The 19,884-nt window shown below is 35.8% G+C and overlaps 2 protein-coding genes across 2 annotated transcripts; both read right to left on the bottom strand.

The window, feature by feature from the left end:
* Positions 1-62: 62 nt before the first annotated feature.
* On the bottom strand, positions 63-5,662 carry LOC137386057 (out at first protein-like). Its single transcript, XM_068072718.1, has 4 exons — positions 5,601-5,662; positions 987-1,351; positions 716-893; positions 63-516 (listed from the first exon to the last, which is right to left on the bottom strand). Exons 2-4 carry the CDS (start codon positions 1,335-1,337, stop codon positions 245-247), a joined length of 801 nt encoding a protein of 266 aa, XP_067928819.1. The 5' UTR covers positions 1,338-1,351; positions 5,601-5,662; the 3' UTR covers positions 63-244.
* A 5,092-nt stretch (positions 5,663-10,754) lies between these two features.
* Positions 10,755-18,852, bottom strand: LOC137391486 (acetylcholine receptor subunit alpha-like). The gene is made up of 6 exons (XM_068077982.1): positions 18,823-18,852; positions 18,140-18,249; positions 17,740-18,004; positions 14,946-15,219; positions 14,455-14,567; positions 10,755-11,273 (listed from the first exon to the last, which is right to left on the bottom strand). The coding sequence occupies exons 1-6, from the start codon at positions 18,850-18,852 to the stop codon at positions 10,755-10,757; spliced, it is 1,311 nt and encodes a 436-aa protein (XP_067934083.1).
* Between the last annotated feature and the right edge of the window lie 1,032 nt (positions 18,853-19,884).

Consider the following 19,884-nt stretch of genomic DNA (forward strand, 5'->3'; position numbering starts at 1 on the left):
CAACGGTGAAACACCGCCTCATGTAAACATGCAATCCTATTTAATAGTGAACAAATCAGGAATTTTTTATTTGAGAGTAGCCCGAGTTTTATTTATTTTAAAGTACTTTTTACAAAATCCGTCCCTTTGATCTGAGGTAACAGTTAAAGCTGTGGTAGCACTGAACAGATGGCTGTCATATACCTTCACTATATGTTCAAGGTTGGATGAGCTACATTTTCTTATGAAGTAAACACAAATTATTTTAAACCATCCACCAACATCTCATTCTGTTTTCGACTGGAAACTGGTATGAATGGCTTTGTGAGCATGTCTTGATTCCACATTTGTAAGATGTCGGTTTGTTGGCTACAACCCCTTTGCAGTAGCGAAGGTTGCATGGATACCAGTCTATGTTGAATTGATAGTGGCACATGCATTGTTCCATAGAGCTATGTGATTTGTTGCAGTCGGGTAAGGGAATTGTTGTTAGAGGTCTTGTCGCAGCCAATAATGTGTCATAGTCCTTGCCAGTATCTGAAACGTGTCAACTGTAGATGTTAGAATTAGCAACAAAAGGCTAGGTGTTAATAAGGTAACTATGCCTGATATTTGCTGAATGGACGAGGTTAAATGAACAGAATTGAATCAACATTTGTCAGGAATGTTACTATAGTTGCGCTGGAACACTATGTATAACTCGTACAGCAAATGATATTCAATTGAAGATGTATACCTTTGGCCATTTTGTCAATGTCCATTTTTGTAGTATAGATAGCACCTTTTGACATGCTGCACAAATCAGAAATATGCAAACTGAGTGCATCAGAGAGGTCTATATCCACTGCAAGATCAGCAGTTGCAAATCTCGTTTCCATCTTATTCTCACTAGTGCGGATGGCATCTTGATTTTTCTACAAATTAAAATTGCATCCGCGGCTATGCTGTCATTCACACATCGTCCTAGGCATTGAAGAAATGAGCATTTTACTATCGCATATTCTTACCTGTCTGAGTTTGGAAACGGCATCTGGTTCTATAAACTCACTCCTTGAGAAGTTTGTAACAAAGCAGAGAACCTGAGCTGTGGGTTGGTTGAGCTCTATTTCTCCATAAAGAATTATCCGAAAGATATTCAAACTGGCCCTAAAGTCGACTACCTGGGTTACAGTAGTCAAATCCCAGTCTTCATATTCTAATGTAACTCGCGATTGCGCAATGTCCTCAGATATAGACTCCTTCACAATGTTCCCTGCCTCTGTTCGCACATTTACAAGAAACTCTCCCTGTGTTAGGGTGACCAGAAGCAGCCATGCATTGAATATAATAATGATTCTCTTATGCAGCTTTCTATCCATCTGTATGTAGCTACATCTGTAAAAGAACATAAATTATATAATTTTCATTTTATTTTCATGAAAATTAATTGTGAGCTATTTGTGTTTTGTTTTGTATATAATATTAACAATAATGACATGCAAATTTTTGTTTCATTTGTCTTGAATTTTTTTATTCATTTTCACAAATATCTTTGGTTGTGCGAAGCAAAAAAATAAAAAAGATAATTAGTAGATGCAAAGCAATCTGTGATGATTCTTGGTGGTCGTGTGAATCTTTTATATCAAACTGCTAGCTTTACAGTATTGGCTACATGATCTCTCATCCTGCATGAACTGTAAGATTGAGCAAAAGTACCTAATTTTCTGAATATAGATTTGTAGATCTATAAACTGATACCTAAAAATGTAATAAGCAAATTCCCATAGGGCAGATGAACGATGTTTATTGGAGCTTCGCATACAGTATCAGATAAAACTAGCAGATTCGCAATTATATAAATAGACTAGCTGTGCTATCCGGCGTTGCCCGGGTGATAAAAAAGTCTTTGGACAGAAAATTGATTTGTATTTAACATATAACAGCATTTCCTATTCTAACTTTCAAACTACATATTATGAGAGAAGTGTTTTGTGTAGTTGAAATAAATTACGAGAAAACTAAAAAGAACTGTAAAGGTTTTAATACTGTCGAACAACTATAACTTTCAAGCTGTTAGCCAGGCACATTGCTAATGGAAAATTCCAGTAAGCTGCTTAATAAGCTAGGCTTCTAATGCCGGTAAGCCATGACTTTGTGTCTGCATTGTTATCCAGCTACAGCTATTCTAATAATAGCTATAGCCGGAATGACAGACAGACATACGACGTACAGACATACTTTGAGAAATATATCTATAGATCGGCAGAAATCTCAGTTTGTCATTTGTCTGTCCAGCTATAGCGATTAAAAGCTAGGAATGAAAACTGCCGTCGTACTGGATTTGAACTCACGAAGATTGCAACTGCAAGTTTGTAAACACGCGCACCTAACGATACGGTTAAGCCGTTTTTACCATTCTCATTGCTCTCACCATATACTGTATACTCTTTTTCCGATTGCACACACTCAATTATTAATTAATATAGTGCGCCCTGAAGTCACGATGCCCCGTTATGAGAATTTTTGTTCGCTTTATTATTTGGAATACGATGTTTTTTTGTCCTCCCCAAACATGGACGATTTTTTACCACTTTTTTCTGCTATACGATATCAACAAAAAATTCTCTAGAACCTAAAATTTGGCAGTGTGCGTGTACTGATAACGGAAGAAATAACAAAAAATTTCATATGCTATTCGCCGAAATCCCTCCCACAATGCCTGAAAGAGATATATGTTGCTCTCTGTCCTAGTTCAGCGTTATTCGTTATAAGTTATAGCAAAAATAAATTCGAAAGCAGATAAGTGATAAAACTTTAGCCTATGACAAAGTTGAGGTTTAGTAAATTATAAACTAAAACTTAGTTGTGTTGAGTAAGCTAAAATTATTTAAGTTTAATTCAATGCTTATGTTATGCATCTGTCACGAAAGTAAGTACGGTATGTCCCCACGGTATGTACTGTACACATACATTGTAATGTTACATTTTCTTGCAGATCATGACAACTAAATATACTAAAGCTACTGTAGGTAACCATAGTTACTATGGTTAACGTATTGTTCGGTTACTAATTTCTAATATGTACAGTACGCATATAAAATTTTGATGATTTTCACCAGGGGATGTTTGCATTAGATAATAACTATGGGTTTCTATAACTCTCTACAATATTTTTGCTACAACAGAAATTAAAATTGAAGGAACTGTAATCGAAGCAACGCAGACTTTATTTTATCATCACTTGCTAATTAACTGCACAAAACACTTTTCTCATGATATGAAGTTTGAAAGTTAAATGGTAACTGTTGTTATATGTTAAATAAAACTTTAACTTTTTTATTACCCGGGCATTCACCTAGTAAGAATATAAATTAGAAATACAGCAAAAAATGTCGGGCTCAAAATCAACACGAGCTGTACTCAACAACATCTATTTTGGTTTGGCACAAACCATGAAATCATTGCTAAATGACTAAAACAGAACTATTAAAATTTTTAACAGGTGCAGCTGCATTTTAATAATTCATATAACACGCTGATGAAGCCTCCAAATCTCCACTTAAGGATTATGAAGAAATGTTACCGTATAAAAACTCGAGATAGATGTCCGTAGACGAAAGTTGGTCTTTAGTAGAGTAATCATGTTTTCTTTTTTAGAACAAAAAAGGCATGATTAAAAAAAGCTTAAAGGTGGACTTCCAACAAAATTCACTTTACAGTTATTTGGTATCAAAAGATTCACCATGTCTTACTCTGTTGTGTTGTAGGTGCCAAATGTGTGGAAAAGTGATTGCAAGCTCTTAAAAGCTCAAAAACGAACAGTTAATTGCCGTCATCACGCGACTCATAGATTAGATTGGCTTGAAGCTGGCTTTAATGAACATTATTCACCCTAAGCACTTCAAGCATGAGTATTTTAACCAATGGAATGAACGTTATCGCAATCATTCTACATGTCGCAGTCAGCCGGACATCATAGTGTAGTGGATTAGTCGCTGATCTGGAGACCTGTGAGATCAAACCTTCTATGAAGTGGATTTTTTGTTTCTAAAACTTTATTGCTATAACTGGACATATGGACAACAGACCAACAAACAAAAGACAAACATTGAGATTTATATATCTAGATTTGCGCATCTCCTTTTAAGTTTTTATGGCAATAGATTCAAGCATCATAGTAGTGAGATGAGACGGCAGATCAGTACTGCAGCTTACATACTTAAAACTTAGCTTTTAGAAGCCTTTTTTTGTGCAATTAGGCCCCTACATAAGTCTTGAATTTTAACGCTAGTCTGTTTATAAATAAGGCTACTGTACATGCTGTTCACAAATAGACTACAAGTTTACTAAGTTTTGTTTCTATCACCAACTTACAATAAAGGCTAATCTACAAATTTCTATGGCTAATTCTTACATACTGTCACTGCCGTGATATCAACTGTGTTGAGGCCACGAGTACTCTGTGCGTTTCGCAACGGGTTTGAGGTCAAGAGTAATGTAAAGGGCATTATAAGCTAGTGGTGAAATCCTAGCACCACTAATAAACAAAGACAAACTAGGATTATGTGTCCTAACTTTTGCAAATCAAAAACAGGTGGCTTCTTATAATTTAATATTTGCAATCGGTTTTTGTGTTCGACTAGTTGTATATGCAGGCGTCTCTCGCGCGCCTGGCCATGTTACAGCAAAATGGGCTAAGGAAACTAGATAGATTTTAGGAGGCAAAGCCTCTCACACAGGCTTGCAGGATTATGAATCTTTCTCAGCTTATTGAGGTCCCAAAGTACATTTATACAAGGGTGTATTTGAGAGCGTTCTTCTTTCTGCTTAAAGCTAGTGGAGACGAGGTGGGTGAATATAAAACACTACTGACTTACTAAAACTATGTGACTTCAAAAAGTCATTGAATTAGCTCTTTTAGTGGCCTATGACGAGTCAGCTCTACAATTCTGACAAACGGCTTATAAAATCACGACGTCTCTTATCTCTTCTTCATTAGTACGCACTAGACTAGAGTAAAAACAAGTGGTGCACCTCAGATAATTCTAGTCCTTAACCTTAGTCCTTAACCTTAAACCTAGTCCTTAGTGTTGTATTACGGATTTGTTAGGTTTAGGCTGTATTGGCGTCTGAGCTCAGTACAGGTAGTCTTGGTAATTACGGTGAGTAAGCAAAGCTGGATAAAGCTAGCGAATACTGCTAGTGGATAAAGCTCATATATTAGGTAGTACAAGTTAGTATAAGGCAGTATGGGAGATATATAAAAGAAAAAACAAAAGACGGGCGTTGTTCTTCACATCAATGCCTGCAAGTGTAATCATTTATACAACACTCAGTTTCGTTATCGCAATACATTGTTTTACAACACTCACTTTTATCGTTCGTTATTAAAACCGTTTCACCTTTGATTACTGTGACAAATCAAAGTTTATGTATTTTGCACACGCACTCATACAGTACTGCTACTACCTGCCAACGAACAATATTTATAGCAGAATTGTCGTTTATTTACGATCGTTTTGACTTGCCACCGGGTATTGCTATATTTACAAAACCCCGTGAATGTTTATCTCCCTATCGACAACTTAAATATTTTGATGATTGTTTATACGTCGTAGATATATAAAATAATGAATTTACTAATTGTTGGCTTGGCCATGCAATTCTACAACACAAAGATTTTGACGCTTCATGAAATTTGGCCTTCGACTGACCCTAGCACTAGTTCAAAATGTACGATCAACGTAATTTCTATAGATGGATTTCAGACACACCGCTACACGTGACGAAGTAGAGAAATTATACCAAACATTAAGAGTTATCTTTTCAATAATAACCTGATACCATTGTCACACCTCAACGGGACCTCCACGACTGACAATTTGAAAAGAAATGAGCAAATTTGTATAATTTTGCCAATTTCTCATGAAATCTTCATTATGCTAAATTGGCGAACATTATAAGCGCTAAATATCAGTAACTATTTGGTATAATTGCTTGACCATTACAAAGAACTAGCTCAGGAGTTGTCTAACCTTGTTAGTGTCAATCACGAGGAATTTCTTGGACTTCAAGCACATTTTATGAGCTGAAAACCATAAGATGTGAAAACTCATGAAGCTAAAACCAAGCTGAGGAGAACAACTACAAAGAACCCACAATAACCTTCAAAACAAAAATAGCAGAGGATCAACCCATTCAGCTATAAACAAGGAGCCAGTCAGTTCACTAATGAGGTGGCATACTAGAATACCATAAAGCTTTGAGAGAGGAGAGCTCATACCTAACCACCTACATTCATATTCAGACCTGTCACTAGACATCCAGCAAAAAATAGCGCTCGCTGTTACAAGAGTGCCTAATGGGCATGCAAACATGAGATCTTGGGTGGTCCGCAAAATGATTACAATATTACCTAGGGCACCCCAACGGTATGACAGGATTTGTCTATCCAATTAGCAAAAAACTATTCCCATTGTAAACACTTTATGTTGAGGGTCAGTAAGCATTAGACTAATTTCTATATGTAAATAGAATGTCGAATAGCATAGCTATTTTCATCTCTCGTCGCAAACTGAAAAAAAATACTGCCGTTGACACTCATATTGGTTAAAGTTTAACATTAAAATGTACATATATGTCTAATGGTTAGCATGGTTAGCTTGGTTATAAAAGCTTAGTATGTAGTAGTAGTAGTTACATAAGCGGTAGTTGTATATAAGCAGGGTTGCACTGAGCTGTTCAAACTTATATCCTAACCTTTAGTAATCTTTTGTACTACACACTAACTTTTATACTTGAGTCTCAATTTGCTTGTGATCTTTAACCCAATGTACATGCACTGTCAAGTGCTGATTGGCTATTCTAAAGGCGAAAAACCAAATTTACAGTTAGAGTATTTGTATGGCTCCACAGAAATTTCTATATTCAATTTTCAATATGATTAACACTTTTGTCCGAGTCCAACACTAAAATTTATGCCGAGAACTGCATGAGTACTCTAAAAAGAATTAACTGAGCTTTTGCTACAAAGTTATATCAGTAAGTTATATCAGTAAGTTATACCGGTAAGTTATATCAGTGAGTTATATGTTATATCAGTAAGTTATAAGTTATATCAGTAAGTTATAAGTTATATCAGTAAGTTATATCAGTTAGTTATAATTTATATCAGTAAGTTGTATCAGTAAATTATAAGTTATATCAGTAAATTATAAGTTATATCAGTAAGTTGTATCAGTAAGTTATATCAGTAAATTATATCAGTGAGTTCTATGTTATATCAGTAAGTTATATCAGTAAGTTATAAGTTATATCAGTAAGTTGTAAGTTATATCAGTAAGTTGTATCAGTAAGTTATATCAGTAAGTTATATCAGTAAGTTATATCAGTAAGTTATATCAGTAAGTTATATCAGTAAGTTATATCAGTAAGTTATATCAGTAAGTTATAAGTTATATCAGTAAGTTATAAGTTATATCAGGAATGTATTATAAAAGGCAAAAGGCATAGATAACAAGTTTTCCCCAATAAGTTGCATATAAAGTTGAATAGAATTTTCCACTTCAAGAAAAGGTAAGTAAGTGTAAATAAGTAAGTTGTGTGTTAATAGCAAAAACTGCTTTTTAAACTAACAAGTAGCAGGGAGTCCGGTTGGCTTTTCTATCATGAGAAGACCTACTTGTGGAGCGCCTTCTCAGAGGCGGCCCAACTGGCGGCTCGATGTGACAATGGTGAAACACTAGCGAAGGTGAAAATAAAATGGGAGGCATAAAACTAAATACTTAGTTTTACGCAGTTTTATAAAACTGCATAAAACTAAGTATACAAATACTGATATTTTTGTTCAGGCTTTTAAAGGACAAACGACAAAGGAAAACACTCAACATAGTGTGAACTTTGGCATCTTCATAGTGAATAGAGCTATGGAAACTTTGGTGAACACCTGTGTTGTTTGTTGTAATAAGATCATTATCTCTAAAGAGTTCTGAGCTCTATTATAATCTAACATTGCCTCTGTTGAATATTGTCACCTGGGCGTTTTATTGAAACAGTACAATACTGTAATAGAAAGGTTGGATAATTCTAAAAATTTGAATATTTGATGCCTATACATTGTTCTGAGAAAACAATAATTAATTCCCTGGATCAACTTTGCTTTGAAACAACAGTCTAAGTTTTGGTATAAACTGTGCCTCTTTTTCAAAGTCAAAAGCGGTTTTGAGAGAGATTAAAGTAAAGGCATACGGGCTAACCATTAGAAATAGAACCGTAAACATATTCAACTCATAATATCACGATAGTATATCATTTTATATCAATAATTGTGATTATTAATTATACAGTTAAAAGAATGATAATAACTTTTCACTATATAATTAAATATGTTAAATAATTAAAACTGTTAATTTTGTTTACACTAGAAACAAAAATAAAATATTGTATTGCATCCTAATTTTTTTCTCGACACTGAGCATTGTATATGCCTTAATAGCAAAATAACTTTATAGCTGTAGCAGTATGCTGCTCAACACTGAGCATTGTATATGCCTTAATAGCAAACTAACTTTATAGCTGTAGCGGTATGCTGCTTGACACTGAGCATTGTATATGCCTTGATAGCAAAATAACTTTATAGCTGTAGCGGTATGCTGCTCGACACTGAGCATTGTATATGCCTTAATAGCAAACTAACTTTATAGCTGTAGCGGTATGCTGCTCGACACTGAGCATTGTATATGCCTTGATAGCAAAATAACTTTATAGCTGTAGCGGTATGCTGCTCGACACTGAGCATTGTATATGCCTTGATAGCAAAATAACTTTATAGCTGTAGCGGTATGCTGCTCGACACTGAGCATTGTATATGCCTTGATAGCAAAACAACTTTATAGCTGTAGCGGTATGCTGCTCGACACTGAGCATTGTATATGCCTTGATAGCAAAATAACTTTATAGCTGTAGCGGTATGCTGCTCGACACTGAGCATTGTATATGCCTTAATAGCAAAACAACTTTATAGCTGTAGCGGTATGCTGCTTGACACTGAGCATTGTATATGCCTTGATAGCAAAATATCTTAATAGCTGTAGCGGTATGCTGCTTGACACTGAGCATTGTATATGCCTTGATAGCAAAATAACTTTATAGCTGTAGCGGTATGCTGCTCGACACTGAGCATTGTATATGCCTTGATAGCAAAATAACTTTATAGCTGTAGCAGTATGCTGCTTGACACTAAGCATTGTATATGCCTTAATAGCAAAATAACTTTATAGCTGTAGCGGTATGCTGCTCGACACTGAGCATTGTATATGCCTTGATAGCAAAATAACTTTATAGCTGTAGCGGTATGCTGCTTGACACTGAGCATTGTATATGCCTTGATAGCAAAATAACTTTATAGCTGTAGCGGTATGCTGCTTGACACTGAGCATTGTATATGCCTTGATAGCAAAATATCTTTATAGCTGTAGCAGTATGCTGCTCGACACTGAGCATTGTATATGCCTTGATAGCAAAATAACTTTATAGCTGTAGCAGTATGCTGCTTGACACATAGCTATCAAGTCATGTGTCACTCAGTTTTGCTAACATAGATTTATCACTAGAGAGAAGATATGGCGGCACTTGCCGTTAGTAACTCTATTGTAGATATTGGCATATGTATTGCTAAAAATAGATACAAACGGATAGAGGTGTTTTCCCTCATCCAAAGCCTATCTGTTCAGTAATTAACAAGGATTATATCCCATGTTAACAATACATTGTACTTGTTAAGTTAACAAATTCTGTAATTTAGTTAAGAGATATTTATAATGTGTCAATTATCTTCTCATGAATGTTGCTAATAGTCTGAACAGAAAGACGAAAAGGCTCACATCCTAAAAGTATTTGTATTTTTTGGCAGCACATCAGCTCGAGAACTTAGTCCAAAAGAGAAGAAAATATGCAGTAAAATGCATACGTGCTTGTCTTTGTGAATATACAAACTAACTCAAAGTCAGATATTCTTACATGTAAACTGTTTTGCAATTGTTTTTAAAATTAAGTGACATTAAGTTTAAAAAGGAAATATAAAATTTATTACAAGCTATTGTTTGCTCAGAGACTTTTGCAGTGCAAAGACTGGACCAGAATCTGTGTGAATTTTACAGGGTTGTCAACAGTCTTGCCGTGTTACATCATATGAGTAGTGGGTACACATAATGTACAAGCATGGACTGTTATACGATGTATACAGTATACAGTATACATGGTATATGTAATATATTCGTTGTACACAGTAAACAAGCCACACATTCTAAGTAATACTGGTCTGTGTACAGTATACACAACATACATGGCACACGCAATGCACGCAGTATATAATTATAGTATATATGATATGCATGCAATACCTACCATGCACAGTATACATGGCATAAGTATATTGTACACCTATTATACATAGTATACACGGTATATCAGACACTTCTAATGTACATAGTACAAATAGTATACACTGCATACTTGGCATGCATGTTATGCACAGCGTATGCAGTATTATACATGACCTACACATAATGCATGATATAAATAATATACGCGATATACCAAATTTACATTCAACCAATCTGTGATAATAATATATTTTCTATATTTTTACATCATGAATGTGGTCACTGGCAAAACTGTTTTAAGTATAGTTTATACAATAGCATTGAGACGCAATACCATGATCCTAGACTCATAGTTAATCCACTGCGATGGGCTTGTACCGTACGTTATTATTTGTATCTCAAAGACGTGGACTGCTAGCTGTTGGGGGTGTGCATGTGGTGTGGTGCTAACATATAGATATAAAGAGTAGTTAAGGTTGCAGCAATAATAAGAACGATGAGAAGAATTCTGTCTATGAGGGCACCGAGCATGCTCCACTCAGCCTTCCGCTGCTCTTTTAAAACGCTGTCCTCCATCAGCTCTAACACTTTGGCAACAATCACTTCTATCGATGACAATTTTTTAGCGTGATCATCACGGCAGCAGTGATTGTGAAGGTTTCCATTCTTTAATGGTCGCTTTAATACACTGTCTTCGCCTTCTTCTGAGCTGAGGGCAACAAGAGTGGCGGCTTTAGCTTTTAATTCTTTCATACCAACTTGGAGACCGAGAGCTCCTGGATTTAAACCATTTTCAGACGTGGCAGCCAGATAGTGCTTTCTTAAGTTAATCTGGTGCTGCTCGAGTATAGCCAGCTTTCCCTGAATGTTATGTTTGTCCTTGAGATAGTCGGGAACGCCCATGCATAGAAACTTGGATAACTTCACAGCTCTCTGCAAGAGAAGACAACTAATAAAAATAAAAAGATCTTATATCATTCCCTCATTTGTAGAGCAACTGAATGAGTTGTAACTGCTTAAATCTTTGCAGGTTGAAGCCTTATAAAACCTAGACAGCTTTTTTATGTAAATTCATTCAAGGCAAAGATTGCTTAAAGAAGTTTTAGTTGCTGAAAGTGATGTCGTTTGGTAATATATTGTAATAGGCATCCGATCTAAAAAGTATTTTTATAGCTTTTATATAATGCTAGTATACTGACAGTCCCATACAACGTGAGAGATTGTTATGTATAATAACCATAGATATATATACCTATGTATATATATCTATGAAAATAACTTTATGCACAATTATTCTTATATGAGGAAATCTGGTTGAGTGGGGCAGATGGTAGTGTACTAGGCTGGGAAGCAGTATATCTGGGTTTGAATCTCATGCGATGTAATATTTTCTCCTAGCACTTTTAGCATGGCACCAGACCAGGCACTTATTGCAGTAAACATTGTAGACGTCTTTGTATTGCCACAGTAAATAACTTGATCAGCTAGAATATAGCTTTTGCCCCTATTATTAATGTCAAACAGACTACAACGACTTGGTTATGATTGAAGGCCTGTCTATACAGATATTTCATGCGCACAACAAAGTAGAAGTTAATGAGTTGTGATGCCAGTGCTGGGCCCACCTCCCAGCTGTAAATACTAAACTCCGAATCACAACTGCAAGTGCTGCCATATCTATTCTCCATTGATATATCTATGTTGAAAACGTATACTTTAGCAAAACTGAGTGACATAAAACTTGATAGCAGCATACTGCTTACAAGCTGGAAAGTTATTGTTACTATTGAAGTATCAAATGTTCAGTGTCAAAGAAAAGATTTGATAGCAATAAAGTAATATTTTTCGTTTTTTTTTAAATAAATGTTTCAATTGTTTAAGATATGTAGTACTACTATGAATACCTGCCATCCAACGGGTAATAAAAAGTTTTTGCCTAAAAAATTTATTTTAAATCGACATACAACATTTACTTTTAAATGAAGGTATTTGTTTATTTCTGTGTGTGCAATAAGTTTATGATATATATATATATATATACAATTTCTATAGCATTTTGAGGAAATCTAGGCATATATTTTTTCTGGTATTCAAGTGTGGTACTGAAGGGTAATACAAGCATATTTTATGCAATGCATGTAATAAGTATGTCCACAATTATTTTATAGTATTGCAAGTTGGCCGTGTAGTGTAGTGGATAGCAGGCTTGTCTGCAAAACCAAGATTTTCAAGTTCAGTTCTAGTGCAAAGCAATTTTTTTGTTCCCAAAACTATCGCTATAACTGGATATACAAAAAACAAGCAAACGACAAGCAAACACTTAGATTTATTATATATAAACTAGATGAATGCCCGGCGTTGCACGAGTAATAAAAACAGCTTATAAACAGTGGCAGGTAATGTAGTTGCCATTGGCTAGGTTTCTTTACTCAATAAATTTGAGTAACTTAAGCTAGTAACTCAAGCTGGTCTAAATCTTTACTACACCAAGAACTGTGCTAATAATTGTGCTTATAACGGTTATGTTACGCGCCATAATCTCTCACACAATCATGATCTTCAAGTGTGCTAGTAGTAGCCAATAGCAAATATTAGTTCTCTCTTAATTTATTTCAGCTACACAAAACACTTTTCTCATGATTTGTAGTTTGAAAGTTAGAACGGCAACTGTTGTTATATGTTAAATACATAAAAACAAATACAATTTTCTGTCCAAAAGCTTTTATATTATCCGGGCAACGCCGGGTAGTACAGCTAGTCATATATAATCTGAGGTGGACAGGGCAACTTGGAGCGCAAATACAGAACTATACCCGAGTTACAGACATGCGTAATAGAGAGTAATAGAGACATGCGTCACAACAAATATGGCAGACCCCGAGACTGTCAACCTACTACTAAATATGGCATTGTGACCTCATTTGATGAGACAAGTGTTGCACGTGTAAATTAAATAGATATGCAATCTTCACTATTTGACATTTTTTGCAAGTGGTGTATAAGTATGCGCACAATTATTCTATTATGTGGCATGGACAGCATAGCGTAATGGTTGGCTCCCTTGTCTGCAGACCTAGTGGTTTGAAAATCCAATGCAAAGCGGATTTTTAGTTCCTAGATTTTAATCGCATTAACTGGACACACGAACAACAGACAGACAAACAAACACTGAGATTTATATATATAAAAGTATTTATAGTAAAATTTTATTATTATTTGTTAACAGTATAGTTGATAATTACAACAACTGATATAAAGTGTTTTGTGGTATGAAAATAGTTAACCTATTCTCTCTGATTTTACTGAAACATTTTCTAACGAAAGAATTTCAAAGATAGTAAGTGTTTCTAAGCTATTTACAAGCAAGAGGACTACAGCAAGAATTAACCTACACATGAAATATTAACACCAACCCACAATACCTTAATCTTTGGCTAAGGACTTAATGACGAGAAGGTGTGAAGTAAGTTCATTAAATTAAATTAGATATTTTAAACTTTTCTGTTTGTAATTGATCATTATATAGCATTCTACTGCATGTGGACGTGTAAATCAGGGAAACAAAATGATCAAAGCTACGCGGGGAGAGCACTTGTCTACTTGAGAGCTTATATAACTTGAAGTTTCCAAATATCTCAAAATATTTGGTTGAGTCCATGCTCAAAATTTTATTAAGCAACCCAGAACAGTTAGTCTTTGCGCATTTCTAAAAACCCTTGTACAAATTTCCTGTAACCATACTTACATGAGAAGGGGATAGGTACTATGAACAACATAAAATGCAATAAGAATTGATCACATATGTATTGATTCTGTCTAGAAGATCAAAATTGTAACAGGCTATACCTTTCTTATTGACAACTAACCGATCTGTATTAAAGAATATAGATAGCTGAGATGATTGTCTTGTGTAGAACCCTATAATCGTACCCTGATACATCATAAACTCTCAAATTGACAGGTCATGTAATTTCTAACACCGGTATAGTCATGGGCCTCACCAGTAGAGGAAAGCTTTGATGTCATAATAAGAACTTTAGAGTGACACCTGCCGCAGGTGGATTTAAAACAATAGGTGTCAATGAAGATATATCGCATAAGACTCACAGCATACCTTTCTCAGGACTTCAGGCACATCTTTGTAGTCAGTTGAGACTAGCCTCAGCACCAAGACGCTACAGACTAAAGAGAGGGCGGTCAATCCCATCTGTATAACGATGTGCACTCCTGTAACAGATTTTTTGACAGCGCTAATCACCTCAACATTAACGTTTGTCAGCAAACCCTTTGTCAACAATTTAAATTTTTTAAGCAAAATTTTTCTTTCCAAAACTACAGACATCGGACAGTTTATTTCGTAAAATGATGTATGCATACAAAGTATGCTATTCTAGTCAATGTACGAATTTTCTTGTTTCATCAAAAGTTATAATCAGTTATTAGTAATGTTGGAAGGTTATACCAAACTATACTATCAACTTCTACTCGATTATATTCTCAACGCTTTGACCATTTTCCTTTAAATCAACTCATGAAATAAAACTTGTCTATTTGACATTCTATGCAAAAGGCAAGGTTGGCCCAAGTTCCGGAGGAAAGCCTTACCTATAAGGGGTATTTTATCGCTGGTTGGGGGGAGTATCTCACCAATCATTAGCATGAACACGGCGAGCGATAACATAACGGAGAGCTGAACTTCGATCTTAGCCTCGTTTTGCGGAGGAAGGATGAAGGCGATGATAGTCATAAGAGAGAGCATTATACATGGTATAGCTACAGTGAATATGGAGAACATCGGCCTTCTTCTGAAGTGGATGTTCACATTGAGAGTGATTATCGGGATAGGACAGCAGTCATAGTGGTTCTTCACTCTCTTCACCTGAGAAGCATCACAGCATCACTACTTCTTAGTATTTGCAAGGTACGACTAGCAGTAGTCACAAGTGACATTATAAATAGATATAAATAATTTGCTTTTACCGGTCAATGCCATTAAAAGCAAATTAGACCGTGAGACAAACCATAAATTAATAAAAAAAATAGTAATTTAAAATTATGTTAAATTAGGACATTAGGACATCAATTATACATTCTTGTGGCCAATATAATGTATAATGGCATCACTTGCTATAGTATCGTTCTAGTTGGCTGTAGTTGAGGTAAGCATCTCTCATAGCTAACAGCGCTGAAGAGATCAATTTAGTAGCCTACTTTGCTAGGACATGAAGGCGTGCTTCAGTTAATCCTTGCATTCATCAAGGAGTTTGCTTGGTGAAGCTCTCTTGGTACGAAAGGTAAAGTAGTGCCTATATATCTGAGATAGGCACCCATGCAGTGGCTGCATTTGCGAAATCTGAGATCAATTCAAGTGTTTAAATGAGGCCCTTACTCCATACGCTGACAGAGGAGGAATTTAAGGTAGGGTACAATTTTTGCCACCACAAGTGGTCTTTTTGGGAGTCAAACTACAATCTCTTGTTCGCAGAACAAACCCTCAAGACAAAAAATGTATTTTCCTTCCTATGGTTTTACTTTGCTTGACTATGTTAATAGCAATAACTTTGTAGCGTGCTTTGATACAATTGGCAGGAAGTCTATTGAACCTGCTACCAAGTTTAATGCACCGATTATTCTACTTCACACTAAGTCCATGCTGACGTAAGATATTGGATTACATTGAAAGGCAGCATTTGCTATCTTATTGCGATCATGCTATTGATGGGTTTATCTCTCGGGGTATCTCTCAGCCAGGGCTATAACACATTGGCTTGTTAAAACATTTGACAGAAAACGAAGCATGCGACACATGAATTCAACTAATTCTTGCCTTTATAACTTATAATTTGAATTTAAGTAAGCGAGTATCAAGTTTGTTAAGGGGTGCATAGTATTGATGTAGACAGTACACACTTAGCCTGGGCATGGCTCTCGTGGGGATTGGGAGAGAGAGCCTGGGACACATAGCGAAAAAAAGGTAAGATAACTTCGGCAAAACGAGCGACATATGTTACATATGACGCTCAGACTGATACTAATGAAAGCGTGTCAATAGATTCTGATCTCACGATGTGTTAGATGTGGCGCGTTTAAAAGCCTATCGTCACGGTAACGTGACTTGATCTAGTGAAAGGTCCTATGTTTTTGATAGACTGGGTAGTTATGCAATACCCCGTTTGATAACAAAACGATAAGAACCATAGGTTACTATTCTCTTGCGTTTTCACGTTTGCGGTTTCATTTCATTTACTGATAAAAAATGGAGCAATTCAAAAATCATCTATCAAAGCTAGGCATAGTCACGCTGAGACCAAAACAGTCTCAAGCTTTACAACATATTATCGTAGGTATTGACTAATTTATAGTTCTTCTTACTGGCTTCGGAAAGAGTATTTGCTTTCAGATGGCACCGTTTTGCAGTGGTAGGTCCGAGTTGTTCATAATAACTGTCGCGAGTAATCACAATACTCGCGAGTAAAATATAACTGAGATTACTTTTTACTAGATAAACTTTTCTTTACTAGCAGCGGGCGATTCATTTTTGTTGTTCTATTGCTATTCGTTTGTATTGTTATTGTGAAAAAATTTTATTCAATTGATTTAATTTTTGATTATAATTAAATCAAAACCTAATTAATTAAACATGAAATAATATAACTCCCGTGATTGATTTATTATGCAACCAACAATTCATACTTACCAACCAGCGTTTGTTTACTGCCAATTCAGATTAAAAATAATACATAGTACTCGCGAAGATCATAAAAAAGACCGTCACATGATACTCCTTCAGAAATAACGATTGTGATATTAGCGACTTCAGAAGTCGACTTTTAGAGTTGTCTTTCCCGCGTGTTGCTATGTGTCCCAGGCTTTCTCTCCCAATCCCCACGAGAGCCATGCCCAGGCTAGTACACACTCTTGATAGCATTACATTAAATACAGCTTGTTGTTTGCATTGGTTTTGCATGGCTCACATTGGCTAATATTTTTGTAATGAGTACACTTTTTTGTGTTTTGAAAAATTGCCGAACATGATATGCTGGCCACTGTGATAACGCTGTCAGCAAAGTGTAAAGATTGATAAAAACAGTCTTGGACCTGCATCTTCATGAGACAATATTTAGCCAGAGCAGATGTAGCCAGAGCAGGTATAATGGAGAAATAATGATTTGGAAAGAGAGAGCACGAGCCTGCAGGATCAACTTGTGTAATTGTCCACGCATGAATATGATGTCTCTTACCGATCATCAACAATGTAACATGTCAACATGGGTTTATATTGTTGTTACTTACATTTGTGTAAAACTCATTCAGTAAAACATCTACTACCAAAATCTTACTAATGTTCCTACTTTTTCACCCCTTATGAACTAGAGGATGATCAACCTTTTCTACTTACTGTAAACTCAACGAGCTCAAACTCTCCATTATCGATGAAGTCATTCTTTTCTACCCCCGTTTCTCCGTCTCTCACATCTACTTCAAGTTCAGAGTATGACCAGCTGCCGAGCTTCAAGTAGCAGACTTGCCGGTCAAAAGGGTAAAACCTGATGTCCAACTTGCACGAAGAGTGAAGTTTAGCGAGAGGAAACCATTTGACTTCTCCGGTGTAATCGACTGTGACTGGAGACTTCATGTAGTAGTTCTCGTGTATGTCTTCCACTCTGTAAGTTATGGGAGGATTTGAAGATTGTTATATTACTAACTGATGTTGTAGATAGATTAGCAAGCCAAATGTTTTATGAAAGTTTGCGGAATCCTGATTTGAAGTAACTGAAAAACTATGAATAAAAACATACGCATTGTAGAGTACGATGTCTGGAAGCCATACTTTGAAGCACGGTAAGTACATTCTCTTTATTCCTTCATAGTCTTCTGGATCCCACGATAAATATTCATCCTTCCATGACTACAAGATAACCATAGTTACAACGCTTAGTGATTCAATTTTAAATTATATTGACTATTATAATCAAATCGTTATACTCATGGTTTCTCACACATAATAACTATTTTGCGTAAGCACTCAATCTTAGATGGATATGTTTTGCAGTCAACTGCAAATGGATATTTTTTGCATTAACTCTGTGCAGTATACAGAGTTAGTGCGATTTATTTATCACCTTCTGGTCAATAGCTTCTTTTCTCTTTCACCTGCATCTACCAGCACCAGCGACGAACAAGCAAACTGCTCACTGAGTTGGAGTTTTAATTTTCATGTTGAACATCAAGTTTATTTGATACTAAAACTAATAAATATACAGCGATGTATATTCATGCTGATATGCATATGGGCTAACACCATCTGAAGCTCTATATTTTCCGTATGCATCGTGTGTTGCACTATGGAGGGTAGGCAGTTACTTGTTTATCGAACCTCTATGTGTGAATAGTTCTGTTGCATTAGATTTACCAAAAATTCTTTCATAGGCTCCAAGCATGTTAATGGTTTGCCTGTAGGTCTAGATCAGGGGTTCCCAACCTGGGGTACAAGTACCCCATGGGGGTACATTTTAGAAATCTAGGGGGTACAATACAAGTTATAAACCTAATAAATTTTGGTTAGTTTGGCTTTATTTATTAATAACTTTGCTGAAACCACTATTATAGAGCGATTATTGGTATCATTTTAAAACCAATTAGTTTCGCCATTCGGGCATGAATGGTACAATGCTTATTATGATTATAAGTAGACAAAGCCGCTCTGAGGGTAGAGCCTTGTGTCATGACATAACTTCCAGCTGCGTATCAAGTTACACCTCATAAGTGGTAAGCTGGCAGTTTACTCTTAAGGCTCCTGGTGATCGGTGAGTTGACTAACAGCTCTGGCCTTTTACTATTGGTAATATTGTTACATTCTATTGAACCCAACTCACAAAAAATTAACAGCAGTTTTTGTATTAAAATTAAAGATCAGTAAATAAATTTTTAGATTCATTTTCAATTTTTAGATTTGACTATACGACACCATGCCAGCAAAAAAACATTCGTATCACACTGAGAACATTAAATATGGTTTCACAGTGATTGAAAGACAAGGGAAGCAATTGTCACAGTGTGTTTAGTGTCTGAAGGTCTTTTCTGAATCTAGTATGAAGCCGAGCTTTCTTAAATGCCATCTAGAAACAAGACACGCTGACAAGGCCAAAAAGGATATTGCATATTTTCAGAGACACGAACAAAGCGCTAAAAAGGCCCGCTTGGATGAGTCAGGCCATTTGCTTAGGAACACAAGACAGCGGTACATGCTTCCTATCTAGTGGCGCTCAGGGTGGCAAAAAAAGAAGCCACATACAATAGGGAAGAGATTAATATTACCCTGTTGTAAGAATATACTAGTTTGTTGTATTATTGGAGATAGTGCTGAAGCCAAACTAAATAAATTGTCACTATCAAACAACACTGTTTACAGGAAAATCAGCGACATGGCTGATGATATAAAAAATACGGTTCTGGCACAGATAAAGGCTACACCATACGACCAGTTTGCCATTCAGCTTGATGAATCTACTGATGTGTCAAGCTGCTCATAGCTCCTGGTATT

The sequence above is a fragment of the Watersipora subatra genome, chromosome 1 (assembly GCF_963576615.1).
Source record: "Watersipora subatra chromosome 1, tzWatSuba1.1, whole genome shotgun sequence".
Lineage (NCBI taxonomy): Eukaryota > Metazoa > Bryozoa > Gymnolaemata > Cheilostomatida > Watersiporidae > Watersipora > Watersipora subatra.